This window comes from Pseudophryne corroboree, chromosome 8 (assembly GCF_028390025.1).
Source record: "Pseudophryne corroboree isolate aPseCor3 chromosome 8, aPseCor3.hap2, whole genome shotgun sequence".
NCBI lineage: Eukaryota > Metazoa > Chordata > Amphibia > Anura > Myobatrachidae > Pseudophryne > Pseudophryne corroboree.
The window spans coordinates 378835253-378852928 of NC_086451.1; the positions used below are offsets into that span (position 1 = coordinate 378835253).

Consider the following 17676-nt stretch of genomic DNA (forward strand, 5'->3'; position numbering starts at 1 on the left):
CTCCTCAACATGAAGCCAAGTTCCAGCTTTTTTTCTCTCTAAGTTGTAAGGGTCAGACTATTTGTAATATGTTTTTTAAGCATTTGAACCTGCAGAGATGAAGCAGTGGACTGAGATTCTTTTTGTATGGGGGACACCCATGTGTTTATTTTATTTTGCTACCACATAAAAAGAAGCTATTCCTAAGACACGACAAGAAGTCACATTTATGTTCTGGTTCAAGGTATGTTTCACTCAATCTGACTTTTACCAGTGACTGTTCCACGGCTTGACCCTTGGGAGAGAATAAACATACAAGTTAAGTTCTTATTATTAAAAGTTGTTTTATGGCTTCAGAGAAAAACTTTTTTTGTTGGGCCACTTCGCAATAAATATTTATATTTTCACTAATGTATAGTCTTTATTCTTATATGTGTGTGTATATATAGTGTGAGGTAATGGTTAAAATGTTATCATGCCTATGCTTTGTCAAATCTGCCTCTCTAGTGCTATAGTTTCTAGTGCTATAGTTTTGAACTATAAAACAGAATTGGTGAAGTTGCCCATAGCAACCAATCAATCAGATGCTGTCATCATTTTCTAAAAAGCAAAAGAGAAATTATAGACACCATCTGATGGTTTCTTTGGGCAATATCACCAATTTTCTGTTTTAGAAGCTTGTGTAAATTTACCCCTCGGCATGTAAAATAACTTGGGAGTACTTGGCATATACATATTCTTCTTTACAGATTGTGACATTAAGGGGGGAATTCAATTGTTTATTGTGGCGGTAGCCACTGGACTGCGCCTAACTGAGCAATTCAAATTATCCGTTAAGGCACGATCAGCTGCAGCGCCGGCAGTTCAGCTTACAGCCTCCAGAGGCTGCGAATTGAAATGAGCACAGAGTGGGTGCCCAAATGGCACTTTTCGTGGTGCGCCCACCACTTTGGTCAGGTTTAGCCATTTTACATGGCTAAACCCCAGGTCTATTTGTGCATGATAAGCGCGAAAAACCCCAACTGAACTGCACCCCATGAGCTCCCGTCAATTTAGACTGGAGATTGGGTGCGCAGTCAATGTGATAAACAATTGCATTCCCCCAAAGGGTATTAGTAGTTCTCCACTAAATGTTATTTGTAGATAAGAACTAGAGATGTTCATACAGTATATGTCCCTGGGAACGGGTGTAGTATGGCTGACCGGCGGTCTCCTGACCGTCGGTCAGCTTACCGACGCCGGGATCCCGGCAGCATACTGACGCCGGGATCCCGGTGGGGAGGGGCGAGTGCAGCAAGCCCCTTGCGGGCTCGCTGCACTCGCCACGCTGCGGGCTCGGTGGCGACCTGCGGTCGCCACGGGTTCTATTCCCACTCTATGGGTGTCGTGGACACCCACGAGTGGAAATAGTCCCTATTGGTCGGCATGCCGACCATCGGGAAAGTGAGCCGTCGGGCTCGTGGAGGAGGTCATGTGACTGTCGGTCAGCTGACCGGCGGTCACATGAATACCACCCCTGGGAACTATAGGATCACATGTCTAAATACATCACATGCTCTGTACAGGACATCCTCAGATTACAGGTGTCCAGGTAGGTACTCCCGGAGAACAAAGGAAGGGAGGGATATGCAAGTGTAAAGCTGGGTACACACTAGACGATTTTTCTTAACAGTGTGACCGATTTCGATAGATCGGAGTGACACATCGTTAAAATTGGCAAGTTTGTACACACTGTGTTGCTGACGATGCGCGCGTTATCCTCCAGGCCCCAGCTCATCCTTGCTCAATCGCTACCAGCATCGGCAAGTTTGTGCACACTGTGTTGCTGACGATGTGCGCGTCATCCTCCAGGCCCCAGCTCATCCTTGCTCAATCGCTACCAGCATCGGCAAGTTTGTACACACTGTGTTGCTGACGATGCGCGCGTTCTCCTCCAGGCCCCAGCTCATCCTTGCTCAATCGCTGCCAGCATCGGCAAGTGTGTACGCACTGTATTGCTGACGATGTGCGCGTCATCCTCCAGGCCCCAGCTCATCCTTGCTCAATCGCTGCCAGCATCGGCAAGTGTGTACGCACTGTATTGCTGACGATGTGCGCGTCATCCTCCAGGCCCCAGCTCATCCTTGCTCAATCGCTGCCAGCATCGGCAAGTGTGTACGCACTGTGTTGCTGACGATGCGCGCGTTCTCCTCCAGGCCCCAGCTCATCCTTGCTCAATCGCTGCCAGCATCGGCAAGTGTGTACGCACTGTATTGCTGACGATGTGCGCGTCATCCTCCAGGCCCCAGCTCATCCTTGCTCAATCGCTGCCAGCATCGGCAAGTGTGTACGCACTGTATTGCTGACGATGTGCGCGTCATCCTCCAGGCCCCAGCTCATCCTTGCTCAATCGCTGCCAGCATCGGCAAGTGTGTACGCACTGTGTTGCTGACGATGCGCGCGTTCTCCTCCAGGCCCCAGCTCATCCTTGCTCAATCGCTGCCAGCATCGGCAAGTGTGTACGCACTGTGTTGCTGACGATGCGCGCGTTCTCCTCCAGGCCCCAGCTCATCCTTGCTCAATCGCTGCCAGCATCGGCAAGTGTGTACGCACTGTATTGCTGACGATGTGCGCGTCATCCTCCAGGCCCCAGCTCATCCTTGCTCAATCGCTGCCAGCATCGGCAAGTGTGTACGCACTGTATTGCTGACGATGTGCGCGTCATCCTCCAGGCCCCAGCTCATCCTTGCTCAATCGCTGCCAGCATCGGCAAGTGTGTACGCACCGTGTTGCTGACGATGCGCGCGTCATCCTCCAGGCCCCAGCTCATCCTTGCTCAATCGCTGCCAGCATCGGCAAGTGTGTACGCACTGTATTGCTGACGATGTGCGCGTCATCCTCCAGGCCCCAGCTCATCCTTGCTCAATCGCTGCCAGCATCGGCAAGTGTGTACGCACTGTATTGCTGACGATGTGCGCGTCATCCTCCAGGCCCCAGCTCATCCTTGCTCAATCGCTGCCAGCTTCAGCAAGTGTGTACGCACTGTATTGCTGACGATGTGCGCGTCATCCTCCAGGCCCCAGCTCATCCTTGCTCAATCGCTGCCAGCTTCAGCAAGTGTGTACGCACTTGCCAATGTCGGCACCCCCTGCCAGGTCCCGTCGCCACCAATGTCGTGCTGGGTACACATTGCCTAATGTATACCCAGGTTTATATGATGAACCTGTTTAAATGGATGTTCACCTTTGTTCAACACAAAGGCGGACATCCTGTTTAAATGGGTTGGTCACTATTTCACTGCATATCCCTGCCTTCCCTTTTCCTTTATAGATTAGATATGACTGTATAATACTAGGAAAACCTGCTGAACACTGAGGTCTCCGGCTCAGTACCTGCATAATATGTAATAGCCAGGCTTTGAAGAAATGCATAGAATATGTTGATAGCTGTCATTTTTTTTTACTATAGGTACAGCAGGTAGAGCTTCTCATATAGTGGGATGAATAATAAGGTGTAAAGCAGGGCCTAACTTTTGTGCCTTCATTATACTCTGCATGACATACTGCAGGCATTCATGTATAACACATAATGGGGGTCATTCCGAGTTGATCGTTCGCTGCCAATTTTCACAGCGCAGCGATCAGATAAAAAAACTTCTAAACTGCGCATGCGTATGCACCGCAATGCACACGTGCGTTGTACGGGTACAAACAGCATTGTTGCTGTGCAATGCTTCTAGCGACGATTCCATTCACACACCCGATCGCAAGGAGATTGACAGGAAGAGGGCGTTTATGGGTGTCAACTAACCGTTTTCTGGGAGTGGTAGGAAAAACGCAGGCGTGACCAGGCGTTTGCAGGGCGGGTGTCTGACGTCAATTCCGGGACCTCCGTCACTAGAATCATCGCACAGAATAAGTAACTTCAGGGCATGTTTTGTTTTGCACAAAATTATTTTGTACCGCTCGGCTGCACATGCGATCGCACACTTGCAAAGCGAAAATACACTCCCCCGTGGGCGGTGACTATGCATTTGCACGGCTGCAAAAAGTAGCTAGCGAGCGATCAACTCGGAATGAGGGCCAATATCCAGTGAAGACGAGTATCACTTCAGACAAGCTAATTGATTTTGCTTTTTATAAAAAGATGACCATAATGATGGAGACACAGGAGCTGCAGGCAGCATTACATGTCCGAACAATTTACAGCATAGGTAGGTCTTAGCAGCTTCTAGCCTGGCTTACACATACAGTATAACTAGCTGACAATTAAAGTTTGCTTTTCCCAGAAATGGTGCAGTTCCTTGTTTCAGACTGCCAATATTCATATAGTTCACTGGATAAAGTTTAAAAAACAGTTTGGACACATAATCTAAACACAACGATAAAAGGGCACAACATAAGTATAACGGGCATCTACAAAAGTGCCGAACTTTTCTATTTTGGTAGTTGCATTAATTGCCCATCTAGCAAATTCATAGTCCATGGGTCATGATGCCCCGCCGCCATGATAACAGTAAATCAAGTCATGAAGGCCATGCCCACTTCACTACAAAAGTGGATGTAATCCAGGAGGATGGCCTACTGTCCCTGGAATGCGGGTAAACTTCCAAAAAAAGAGGGGTTTCCAGGACATTCGCAGCCTGAGTCTGGCGCAGAAGCACGCACAGCAGCAGCAAGGTCTATTGATGGTCGCCAGTCTGCAACTTTATGCAAATGTTGCTACAAATTCCTTCCCTTGTCTATCCGTGCAGCCGAATGTGCGAGGCCTGAGACGTCCACTTTCATCATGTAATACCGATTGGTGTAACCTTAGACACCACCATCAGTCGCATCATCAAAACGTGAACCAGCCCCATGGAGTGTTCCATCTAGGATTTGTGGTGGGCAGGGCTACGGAGGAGATGCTGGGTTGCCCCAAGCTCTCCTTTTAATGTTCACGCGGCAGGGGCACACTGTTTCAGCAGGGAGCCGCTAAAGTTATGTCACGCTTGACGCTCCCTGTCTGCTTCTGTGATCTGTTGTTGTGCCTAAAGACGCATCATCGGATCACATTGTGTGATCATTGGTCAACTGAGTAGCCTTCAGGTTACTCAGATTTCCATCTCAGGTCTGCAGCCATGGTCAGTAAATCTGCGTCACCAGACACATACAATGTCTTCGGCACTCCTACAAGATGGAGGCAACGCGCTTCCGTTTTGAAGAACAAATCCGGTTGCCGCTTCTTCCCCACCCCCAAATGCCCATAGCCTGTCAATCAGGATGGGGCTTAGGCCCCCTAAGCCCCATCCTTATTGACAGGCTATGGGCATGTGAGGACATAAAACGAGTCCTGCAAATGCGCAGAGTCCCCACCATCGGACTTGTACGCTAACCATCAGGTTAGTTTACAAGTCTGAATCAGGCCCTTAGTGTGGTGTCAAATTCTGGATATCTATAATTCTGACATGTACCCAAACCTATGGTTTACATACACCTCCGATATCAGCTGAACTGCACATGCGCAGGACCTGTAGTGTGCATGTGCCTATCGGGTCCTGCGTTGTCTGACTTAATTCCCCACTAAGCCGTAGCCTGACTGACAGGCTGCAGATGTTTGGGGGCAGGGAAGGAAAAGACCCAGTCAGCATTTTAGAAAATGGGGGCGCATCAGCCCAGATTTCTTGGGAGTGCCGGGCCACTAGCCACAGCAGTGTGAAAACACCAGCCACACTGAGGGTTACTTAGATGATCAATGTTCAAGCAGATGATTTGATACTGCATCTTCAGGTGCAGCGACGGATCAGAGAAACATGCAGGAAAAGGAGCCACTTACAGTACAAGACAATGTAAGACAGGTTATTTGGGTGCCTAGAATTTGGCTCTACCTAGGCTAGGCAGCATGTGTTGCTCTAGCTCACAGGTTCTCAAACTCTGTCCTCAGGACCCCTCACAGTGCATGTTTTGCAGGTCTCCTCACAGAATTGCAAGTTAAATAATTACCTCCCCCTGTGGACCTTTTAAAATGTGTCAGTGAGTAATTAATACACCTGTGCACCTGCTGGGTTACCTGCAAAACACGCACTGTGTGGGGTCCTGAGGACCGAGTTTGAGAACCCCTGCTCTAGCTCATTCCTAATGTACACTGTAAGAGGCATCAGCATGGCATGCTGGAGCTTGTAGTTCTGCAAAGATGGGCAGCTGTTGGTGAACTCTACCTTTACTTATGCTGCTTACCTACCTACAAAGCATCACGCCACGGTATAGGTGGGTGACAACAACAGATAATGACCTGACTGTAGCGCGTCTACCGTGTAACACAGGAGGAGAATGTGATGTGGCCTGGCTGGCAGTGGTCTAGGCCTTGCGGTCGGCATGACAACGATTTTCCCTGTCAGCCAGTCTCATTAAGCGTCTGCCAGGACACATCATGGCCGATTAGAGGCGCTGGCTTTCCGAGCACGTCACCAATCGGATAACACCAAGGCGAGAAAGGCGGGCTCAGGTGTGACGTACAGGCTATGCAGCCAGTTGGAGAGGGTACGGTGCCTGCGGCAGCAAATGGGCACAGAGGGCGGTGTTGTTGCGGGTTACCGGCGGTTTAACTGACCAAGGGTCCGGAATAGAGTAGATGCTAGAATCGGTGCTAGCTGCTGCTGCTGTGTAGGGAGAGCGAAGTAGAGGTGAGCCGGGGCCGCTTATATTTCTGTGTAAGTCTTGCATGCCTCTCGTAGAATGCGGAGTAATGCAGTATGACAGATGGCCATTCTGTGCGGCTATTATAATTTCTTACATGTAATGAGGGCAGTATTCTGATGTATGCCTGTCCTGTGATTTGCTCTGCATAATCTGATTATTCCCCAACATTCTACTTGTGGTTGTTCAGATACTGTGGAACTAGTAGTCCCAGCATGCTCTGTCATCATCTATCTGGCATGTGTGCTGGTACTTGTAGTTCTACCAAACCAGGATGGCTGCAGGTTTTTCACCCCCAATTGTCCTGTTGTAAAATTTATGTTGATCTACTGGAGTCTGACAGCAGTTCTGGGAGTTATGACAACAGATGGGGTCCCTGTGGGTGTTACATCCCTGAGCTATTCAGCTGATCCTCTCTTATTTCTGTCATATCCCAGTGATTTGGTGATAACCTGTATTCTGTTTTTTGTCTTGTCTCTTTCAGATCACATCATGGATGACGCTGGGATGGCAGAAGCTCGGTGTGTATTTAGGGGCATAGAGCACATACTGCGTGTCCGTGACGCTGGCGACCGTCTTGAAGTGGAAGTGGAGGACGCTCTGACGACTGACCAATGGAGGGGGGAGTTCGATGCTGAATGTGAGTGCCACTAAGTAAAGGAGAGCACAGTGACTCATCTGAAGCTCTCCTCTGATTCCTTCCTCAGCTTCATGTGACTCTGGGGTGGGTATACCAAGCAGTGTAAAGAGTGGCGCAGTTGCCCGTTGCAACCAATGAGCTTTGAGAGAGCATTTATCAGGTGCATTCTCTAAAATGATAAATAGGAGCTGGTTGGCATGGGCAACTTCTCCACTGTTCCACTGGCCTACACTTTGCACTGCTTGATACATTGACTCCTATGTGAAGGGCTCTTTCTGTTACACTTATAAACTGAACTCATTTAACTTGTGTAATAAGTGTCACCAAGTGGATGTTCTTTGCAGGACAGGACCTGAAAACAGCATAATTATATATTATTTTAACTAACATTAATACCTGATTAGCATTATAATACTGCAAGCTGGATGTCTACCCTAAGATGTACATTGAATCTTTTCTTCATGTGTGTGCTCAGCATCCAAGAGGTGCAGGGCCGGATTAAGGGAGGGGCAACAGGGGCGGTTGTTCTTGGGGCCCCCACACAGTGCTGTGAGAAGTTAGTCAGACAGCACGTTCTGAAGAAGGAATCCCCTCTGGCGGCTCAGCCGCTGCCAAAGATGTCATAAGTGTAGAGTGGGATAGGGATGTAAAATCCCACAAGATGGTGACCCGTGAGCCAGCCGCATCTGTAGGTGGTGCGGAGGCGCGCTTGTCTATCCATGCTGCAGCGTCAAGTTAATTCATGTGTGCGCGCGCTCATGAATTGCCATCAATAACACTAGTGGGGGGCCCCACAAATTCATTGCACTTGGGCCCCCACCAGCTCTGGTGCTTTTAGCACATTCTGGACTGTATCTCAGCACTGAGATACAGACCAGAGTGTGCTAGAAGTACCAGGGTAGACAGTGACGTCTTGGGCAGAAAAGAGGAACTGCACGGGTTATGGCAGGTGCAGGGTGCTAGAATGAATACTAGTTGGTAATCCGTGTACATAAATTGCGCCATATTACTTATCTTCTATTGATGCCATTGTTTCTCAAAGATACTTTAGACAAATTTTTCATACCAGCATCAACATATAATACATTGCATTTTTCAGGTCATATTAACTATATATATATATATAATTATTTTTTTTTTTTTTTCCCATTAGCCCCTTTTTGCTATTTTGTAGTTTAACGCATTTTACAACCAAGCTAGATGTTTGAACGTTGTATTTTGTATTGAATTGTGGCACCGAAATCTCCCAAGCATCAGTTTCCACAGGAGCCTGTCATGGCTGAGATACCCTGTGCATTTCACCAGCTAGTGCTCACTCTGTGACATTTTGGGCCTGATTCAGAGATGGACGCTAACTGGACCAATACCGATGTTGGCATAGTTAAGTGATTATTTGCTACTGCATATGTGCACATAATTGTGAAAACCCAGACGGCGCATGTGTAATACAGAATGTACACACAAAGGTGGTACACACAAATCGGAGAAAGCTGGTTACAGAAATCGAGCGATGACTGTTGCTGGCCTGAAGTAACCGCAATTACTTCCGCCACATGGGTGCTGGCGTGTCACTGCAAAAGTGTTTATCTGCTTCCATAGGGGCCATGTTTAGATGGACACAATGAGCCTGCCATAGGCTGCTGTAAGTGTTGATGGAGAACGCAATGGTAGAGTGCTAGAACAGGCATGTCAAACTCAAAATCCCAAGTGGGCAGAATAATCAAGGCCTAAGTCTGGGCCGCAAGAAAAAGAGAGTCCGGGAGCTGCGATATTCCCCCTCATATATCACTATGGGTGTAGTATGTTATACCGGTGCTTGGGACCCCGGCGCCGGGATTCCGACTGCCGGCATGCAGGTAACGGGGTGAGCGCAAAAGAGCCCCTTGCGGGCTCGCCACGCTGCGGGCATGGTGGCGTACGCTATTCTCCCTCCAGGGGTGTCATGGACACCCCAAGAGGGAGAATAGTTGTCGGTATGCCGGCTGTTGGGATTGCGGCGTTGGTATGGTCAGCGCCGGGATCCCGACAGCTGGCATATCAAATGCCTCCCATCACTGTGCGGTCCCCTCTCCCCTATATAATAATAATACCACATATCAGTGTGAGCAGAGAGCTGTGGTATTCCCCCTCATATCTCACTGTACGATCCCCTCTTCTCTTACTTTTATTAATATATATAACAATAATTCCGTAAAACAATAATAGTATCATGTATCTCCCAAACTGCAAACTGTGAAAACCAGCATATGAACATAAAATGTAGCATCTTATTTTTTGTTCATATGCTGATTTTCACAGTTAGCTTACAAATATCATAATGGTGCAGAATATTTCTCTATTCTGGGGAGAGGCAGGGAAATCGCACACAGGGGGTCATTCCGAGTTGAACGCTCGCTAGCTGGTTTTAACAGCCGTGCAAACGCTATGCCGCTGCCCACTGGGGAGTGTATTTTAGCTTTGCAGAAGTGCGAACACTTGTGCAGCTGAGCTCTGCAAAAACAGTTTGTGCAGTTTCAAAGTAGAAATATATAGTTTAATGTTCTCTAAAAAACATTAAAGGAGCGCTGATATCAGATAAAAATCGTTTATTAATAAAAAAGGTAGAAAGAACCACCTATAGATAATTAATTAGAAATATATATAAAACATATGCAGTGCAGTACATATACATGTATATAAACACATTCACAGTGAATTGAGATAACTAAAATCGGCTACTACGCCAATTGATATTGCAGTCCACAATCGTGAAATAAGCTGGTTGCATCCGACCTGATAAAGTTATTTAGACGAATGTCTCAATCTTAAACTTGAAAGGGTACTGGTAAGAGTTCAAGCAAGTGTTTTTTGTTGTTGTTGCTCACCCCTAACATTAAATGCCGTTCTCACCCATAGTTGTAAACGCTGGTTCCCGTCAGTGGCAAATAGCGGAGGTAGCTCTCAACAGCCGATAACACCTGTGTCTGGAAGTCAGGCAGGGAGAATCACAGTTGCAGCGTGACACCTCGGCAAGCGGGGCTTTTCAAGCACAGCGGGGGGAGTTAGCAAGGATGTGTCCAGTTAGAAAGAGTTGGTGGGGAGTATAACAAACCCTCGGAATCAGTAGCGGATGGTCCATTGGAGTCTCCAGCAGTGGACAAGCAAAATCAATGACCCTCTACGCGTTTCTCTGCCTGAGTAGCCCTGAACCTACTAAGCGCTTGCGATCACTTCAGCCTATTCGTGTCCGGATTTGACGTCATACACCCGCCCAGCCACGCCTGCATTTTTCATACACTCCTGCGTTTTTGCAAACACTCCCTAAAAACGGTCAGTTGACACCCAGAAACGTCCCCTTTCTGTCAATATTCTTGCGGCCGTCAGTGCGAACCTGTGCACAACCACAACGGGCTTTGTACCCGTACGACGCGCATGCTCATTGCGTCCCATACGCATGTGCATAAATTCCGTTTTTTCACCTGATCGCTGCGCAGTGAAAACCGGCAGCGAGCGATCAACTCGGAATGACCCCCCACAGAGAGGAAGCAGGGTAACATACACAGTACGGGGAATTCAAATGTTTGAAAAGTCGGTTGGGTGTCTGTTTTTTCCTGTCTATTAGATAGGAAAAAACAGACACCCAACTGACTTTTCAAACAATTGAATATCCCCCAGTGTGTGGACTTTGCAGGTAAGGGCTAATATTTTTATTGGCTGTAAAAATGTCTGTGGGTGAGACTCACACTCAGTCTTCAGCGTCCGCATGGGCACTCTTTTTCCTATCAGGGCGGCTTTCCTCCTCCCTCCTCACAGGAGACATGTGATCTGCCATCATCTCTGAAAGCAGGGCGGGCCGTCTGTTGATATGGGCACTGGTGCAGGTAGTGGTAAACCTGCCCAGAACCCAGCCTCCTCTCCTCCTGCACAGCCATGATGGGGTGCGGTGGGCAGTGCAGGTAGTAGTAAGCCCGCCCAGAACCCAGCCTCCTCTCCTCCTGCAGCAGCCATGACGGGGTGCAGTGGGCAGTGCAGGTAGTAGTAGTAAGCCCGCCCAGAACCCAGCCTCCTCTTCTCCTGCAGCAGCCGTGACTGGATGAGGTCGGCGGTGCAGACAAGTGGGGCGGACGAGGATGCAGTGTGGGGGCGGACGGAGGCGTACCTGGTTAACTTGTTCCGTCCCAAGTTAACCCTGCCGCATAAGGACCCCTGCCCGCGTGCCGCAAAAGGATGCCCCCTCCTCACATCATATCCCTGTAAGACGCAGCCCTGTTATTACTAACATAATCTGATAAGTGTCCAGGTCACTGCCTCCCAGTAGACACAAGCACACTCATCTAATTCTGTGTGCTGCTGTAAATGTATCAATTATGTTATTAGATACCGGTTGTTCCTGTATCCCTGTCCACTTCAGAGCTGGGAACACATTGAAGAACAGGATGAAAACAGAATGCAAAAATGATGCCCTAGGCAAATACAGCATTAGTGCTTGGGTAAATAGGGGCCTGTTTATAGAGCACCAGTTCTGCTTCCACTAAGTCCTCAGCATGACTGTGCCCACCCACCCCGTGGAGATCTTGAGGTGGGAGCTCGACTGCGTCACTTCAGCCGCATCTGGGAAGGCTCCTTCCAGGATACCTGGATAAGGGAACTAATTTCTCAGGGCTACAAGCTAGATTTCGACGGTGCTGCTCCCCAATGATTTTTCAAATCGAGCTTACCAACTTTGGAGGATACGCAGGTTACATTACAACAGGCCATCTGAAAGTTGGTCCAGTCCCACGTCATTGTTTCAGTACCGATACCATAACGAGGCAGGGGTTATTACTCCAACCTGTTTGTGGTACCAAAGCCGGATGGCTCGGTGCGGCCTATTTTGAATCTAAAGTCCTTGAATCCTTACCTGAAGGTTTTCAAGTTCAAAATGCAATCCCTGAGGGCAGTGATTGCGGGCCTGTTAGAACAGGAATTCCTGGTTTCCTTGGATATCAAGGATGCCTACCTTCATATTCCAATTTGGCCACCTCATCAGGTTTATCTGAGGTTTGTCCTACTGGACAATCGTTACCAGTTCCAGGCACTACCCTTTGGCCTGTCCACGACTCCGAGGGTATTCCCGAAGGTGATGGCGGAGATGATGCTCCAACTCCGGGTCCAGGGGGTCAATGTTGTCCCTTACCTGGACGATCTTCTGATAAAAGCAAGATCCAGGGAGCTTTTATTGCTCCATATCGACCTCACTATTCAACTACTGTCACACCATGGGTGGATTCTCAATCTACAGAAGTCCCACCTGGAGCCGACACAACAGCTCCTGTTCCTGGGGATCTTGCTGGATACAGTGGCCAAGAGGGTGTTCCTCCCGGAGGACAAAGCGAGACAACTTCAGGAGATGGTCTGCATGGTGCTCCGACCTACTCGAGTATCCATCCATCTTTGCATAAGTTTGTTGGGGAAGATGGTCGCCTCATATGAGGCGATCCGATATGGGAGGTTCCATGCCAGAACATTTCAGTTGGATCTCCTGTGCACGTGGTCCAATTCACATATACAGGTGCTCCGGATGATTTGGCTGTCACCTCAGGCCAGGATTTCCCTCCTGTGGTGGCTGCAGTCCTCCAACCTACTGGAAGGCCGAAGTTTTGGGTTTCAGGATTGGACCCTCCTTACGACAGATGCGAGGATGGGGTGCTGTCACCCAGGGTGCACAGTTCCAGGGCAGGAGGTCAGCCCACGAAGCCCTCCTTCTGATCAACATTCTGAAACTTCGGTTGATCTACAATGCTCTGCTTCAGGCCTCTACTCTGCTCACGGATCATGCGATTCAAGTTCAGTCAGACAACGCCACAGCAGTGGCGTAGATCAATCGACAAGGAGGAACAAAAAACAGAGCCTGCATGCGAAAGGTGTCAAAAATACATCTCTGGGCGGAAAGAAATGCAAGAGCAATGTCGTCAATCTTGATTCCGGGTGTGGACAACTGGGAAGTGGACTTCCTGAGTCGTCATGATTTCCACCCGGGGGAGTGGGTGCGGCTGCCCGCAGATAGACATGATGGCTTCTCGTCTCAACAAGAAGCTTCACTGGTGCTCACGAACCACTGATGTCGCCTTGGCCTTACGGGCTGGTCTACCTGTTTCCTCCGATTCCGTTGCTCCCAAGGGTGCTCAAGTGAATCAGAAATCAGGGAGTCCAGGCAATTCTGGACATGTCCGTCGAAGACCCTTGGCCTCTACCACTTAAGAAGCGATCTTCTTCAACAAGGACCGTTCGTCTATCCGGATTTACGGCGACTTCGTTTGACGGCATGGAGGTTGAGCGGAACATCCTAGTTCATAAAGGCCTTTCCAAAAAGGTTATTGCTACCATGATTCAGGCCAGGAAACCTGTGACGTCAAAACACTATCATCATATCTGGAGGAGATATGTCTCTTCGTGCGAGGATCACCCGTATCTGCCAGTGGAGTTTTACTTGGGACGGTTGCACCGTTTCCTGCAGGCTGGTGTGAATAAGGGCTTGCGTCTGGGTTCCATTAAGGTCCAGATTTCAACTCTCCATTTTCTTCCAGAGAAAATTGGCACTTTTAAGTTCAGACCTTTTTGCAAGGGCTACTCCACATACAACCTCCTTTTGTGCTGCCTACAGCACCCTGGGACAGCACCCTGGGATTTGAATGTGGTGTTGGAATTTCTACAGTCCTCCTGGTTTGAGCCTCTGATGACGTAGAAGACAAGTACTGCATGTGGAAGACAGTGATGTTACTGGCTCTGGCTTCTGCTAGACGTGTCTCAGAATTGGGGGCCTTATCGTGTAAGAGCCCATACTTGGTCTTTTACAAGGACAGAGCGGAGCTCAGGACTAGGCAGCAGTTCCTCCCGAAGGTTGTCTCTGCATTTCCCCTAAATCAGCCTATTGTGGTTCCGTCCAGTTCTGACACTTCTGCGCTTCTGGAGGCATTGGATGCTATGCGAGCCTTGAAGATCTATGTCACGCGAACGGCTCGGATCAGAAAGACGGATTCCTTGTTCGTGCTCTATGATGCGAAAGAAAAGGGTTGTCCTGCTTCAAAGCAGTCCATTGCTCATTGGCTTAGGCTTACTATCCAACAGGCCTATGTGTCAGCAGCCTTACCTGTTTCTAAGTCTCTGAAAGCCCACTCTACAAGATCAGTGGGCTCTTCCTGGGTAGCTGCATGTGGAGTCTCGGCCTTGCAACTATGTCGAGCTGCTACCTGGTTGGGCAAGAACACCTTTGTGAAGTTCTACAAGTTTGTTACCCTGGCAATAGAGGATACCCAGTTTGGGCAGGCGGTGCTGCAGAAGTCCCCGCACATTCCCGCCTGTTCTGGAGGCTTTGGGACGTCCCCATCGTACTAAGTCTCCCCAATATCCCTTATGGATGCTAGAGAAAATAGGATTTTAATTACATACCGGTAAATCCTTTTCTCGTAGTCCATAAGGGATATTGGGCACCCGCCTCAGTGCGTTGACTTTTCTGCAGGCTCTCTGTTATGCGGTTGCCTGTTCAGCTGTTGCTGTTATTGTTACCAGCCGTTGCTGGTTGTTATATGTTCGTAGTGTGTTAAATCTCACCACTCTTTATCATGTCCCTTCTCTCATATATGTCCTTCTCCTTCGGGCACTGTTTTACCTATAACTGCCTGTGGGAGGGGGCATAGAGGGGAGGAGCCAGCACACCCAGTGAACAAATTTAAAGTGCACCGGCTCCGTTGAACCCCGTCTATACCCCATCATACGAAGTCTCCCCAATATCCCTTATGGACTACGAGAAAAGGATTTACCGGTAGGTAATTAAAATCCTCTTATTTAACCACTATCAGGGAATTTGATTATCAGCCTTTTGCACTTGAGGCGCTGTAGAAGCAGTTGTCTGTTTTTCTTCGTTTTTTTTCTTATTTAACCACTTGCCTGGCATGGTCGCAACAGATGCGACCACACCAGCATGTGCTTTATGTGACCTGGTCGCACAGGATGTGACCAGTCAGATAAACAGCGTGTGCGGCTACATGGCAGAGAAACTTTCCACAGCTGCATCTCTCAGGGGGACCTGCACCCTCCCCCAGTGTTTGCCATGCTGCCGATCATTGCTGACCAATCAGCACGGCAGGACCCCCCCCCACCCAGTGGCTGCAGACAGCCACTGGGAAAATGTTAATTAACCCCCCCAAGTGCCGCCTGTGTACCTGGTGGCTGTCTGAGCTTTTAAAATGAAAGATGATCACGATGTTCCAATGGTGACAGATGATGTTCCAATGTTTAGGTGAAAATTTTTTTTTTCAAATATTAAAAATAAAATAAAAAATAGATATTTTATTTTTCACAAAAATCATTTTGTTCTTCACCTAATTCACTCATAAAAATTCCAGACAATTTTTGAGCGGTTTTTGGAAAAAAACAATCATTGGTTAAGTATGGAAAGTGCCAAAAAAGCGGCAAGGTGTGACCGATTCCTAAGCACTTCCTATCTGTCAGTGATCACCCTTTGTATGGCAGCTGTCACACCAAAGGGAATAATTAGCAGGTTGGATGCTTACGTTTCTTATATGTCTTATCATTGTATTGTTTGCTGTTTGCTGTTTGCTAATAGCCATATCCCATCTGCATTTGCTTACAGTTATAGAAGACCTCACTCACAAGACTGGGAACTTCAAGCAGTTCTCCATCTTTTGCAACATGCTGCACTCTGCCCTCATTCAGGTAACGTTCCTGCATTCTGTATGGTGACCCTTACTGCAGTAGCACATCCCAATGTCATGTCACCACGTGTAGAGGATTCATTCTGGAACCTATAAATCTGCATATAGCAATATAATCCAACTGATAGATTTGGGTGCTAATTACGTATTTAATTACTGTGCTGTATTACTATTTCTGTTCTGCCGCAGAACCACTGTGTGACCTGCACAAACCCTTTTTCTAAATAAAAAAAAAAAAAAGTATCCAATTTTTATTTAAGTAGTTCTGCTCTACTACTGTAATAAGTCTGGTATGGCAGATAGGGAGGCCAATCCCAGGCCATTTTTTTCAATCCGGGTATCTGGATTGAAAAATGGTCAATCCCGCAATTGGCTTTTCCCTATGTGACCGCCCCTCTCGCCCCGCCCCGCACACATAACTCACCATACGATGGGGGTGGGAGACATCCAGTGGACTCTGCGGCGGCGGATGGCTGACTGCTGTGGCCTGTGACTGCACGTCACGCTGTGCAGAGGGAGCCGGGCAGCGTTTTAGCATCCTGAGGACGCTCAACGCTGCCCGGCTTTAAAAAAACAAAGGGCCGCATGATCCCTCAATCCCCGGTATTAGAGCTTCCAATCTCGCGATTGAATCCTGGGCGATTTTTGGCCTAAATCCCGATTTTCTGCCGTTCCTGATCCCGGGATTGGCCACCCTAATGGCAAATATCTGGGGACACACATCATAATAATAAAACGTTTTTATTTAATATATGAAGCTAGCAATCGGTTGACAATTTATCAAAATAACAATATACAAAAAAAAAAAAAAAAAGAGGACCTGCTGTTTATATGTCCCTGGAGGCTGCACAGACGTGTGACAGAGGTAGCAGCAACACTTAAAGGCAGATGATGTTTTTGGATCTCAGCTGATATACCGGATAGTCTGCAATGGGTTGGGGTTTTGGAATCTGCACTGGATCAGATTATAAATGAGCGTTGAATAATTTTTAAACCATAAATACGTCTGTAGGGACCAACGTATAGCTACCGACTATGCCGATTGGGTTTTTGCGGTAGAGCTGGGTTGGTGGTGCTCCCGGACTTTAGTTCAGAACAAACTCTTATTGGGGTTTTTTTTCTTTCACGAAGAGGCAAAAGAGAAAAAAAGACTGTTGTGTTGTCTCACTGGGGCACACTTTGTTTTTAATTTATGTACATATATTGTTGTATGTATGTGAAAGAAGGATGAAAATAGATCTAAAACTTAACTTTTATTAATTTCTTAGTCAGACGAGACTGTTGTTGTTTATATCAACAACAGTTAATTAAAACAGAATTAAACAGTAGTATGTTACTCACTTGTTATGGGGTAGGTGGCAGGTTGCTGGTCTGCACACCCACTGAATTATAAGCGAGTGTTAATATTTGACGTTCATCAGAGCGAAATATGAGATTTCTTGTTCTCTCTATCAACTTATGATATATTATTTATATATTCATAAGAGAGGAACAAGAAAACCGGCTTCTCAACTGCCGACTCCTTCTGGATGGAAAAGAATTGTGGGCGTGGTTAGGTAATAGTACCTAAATGCTCAATGATATTAACCTATACTTATAGGTGGAAATAAAGGATATAGGAAAGTATTGCAGAACATTTGTAGGTGGAAATAGAGGATATAGGAAATTATTACAGAACCAGTCACTTCTGCTTTTGCCCATCTGTATTCAT

At 47.7% G+C, this 17676-nt stretch overlaps 1 protein-coding gene and 1 long non-coding RNA gene across 7 annotated transcripts in view; one reads left to right on the plus strand and one right to left on the minus strand.

Annotated features, from left to right (window-relative positions):
- Positions 1–116: 116 nt before the first annotated feature.
- On the minus strand, positions 117–6252 carry LOC134949178 (uncharacterized). Its single transcript, XR_010183119.1, has 2 exons — positions 6178–6252; positions 117–274 (listed from the first exon to the last, which is right to left on the minus strand). It is a non-coding gene; the product is annotated as an uncharacterized LOC134949178 (long non-coding RNA).
- CCDC61 (coiled-coil domain containing 61) overlaps positions 6089–17676 on the plus strand; it is a 106087-nt gene continuing 94499 nt past the window's right edge. The window contains exons 1-3 of one of the 6 annotated variants that reach the window (XM_063937602.1): positions 6089–6203; positions 7117–7272; positions 15884–15966. In XM_063937602.1, the coding sequence (XP_063793672.1) occupies positions 6104–6203; positions 7117–7272; positions 15884–15966 (339 nt within the window). In that variant the 5' untranslated portion in view covers positions 6089–6103. The other 5 variants (XM_063937606.1, XM_063937603.1, XM_063937605.1 and 2 more) reach the window with 5 other exon arrangements.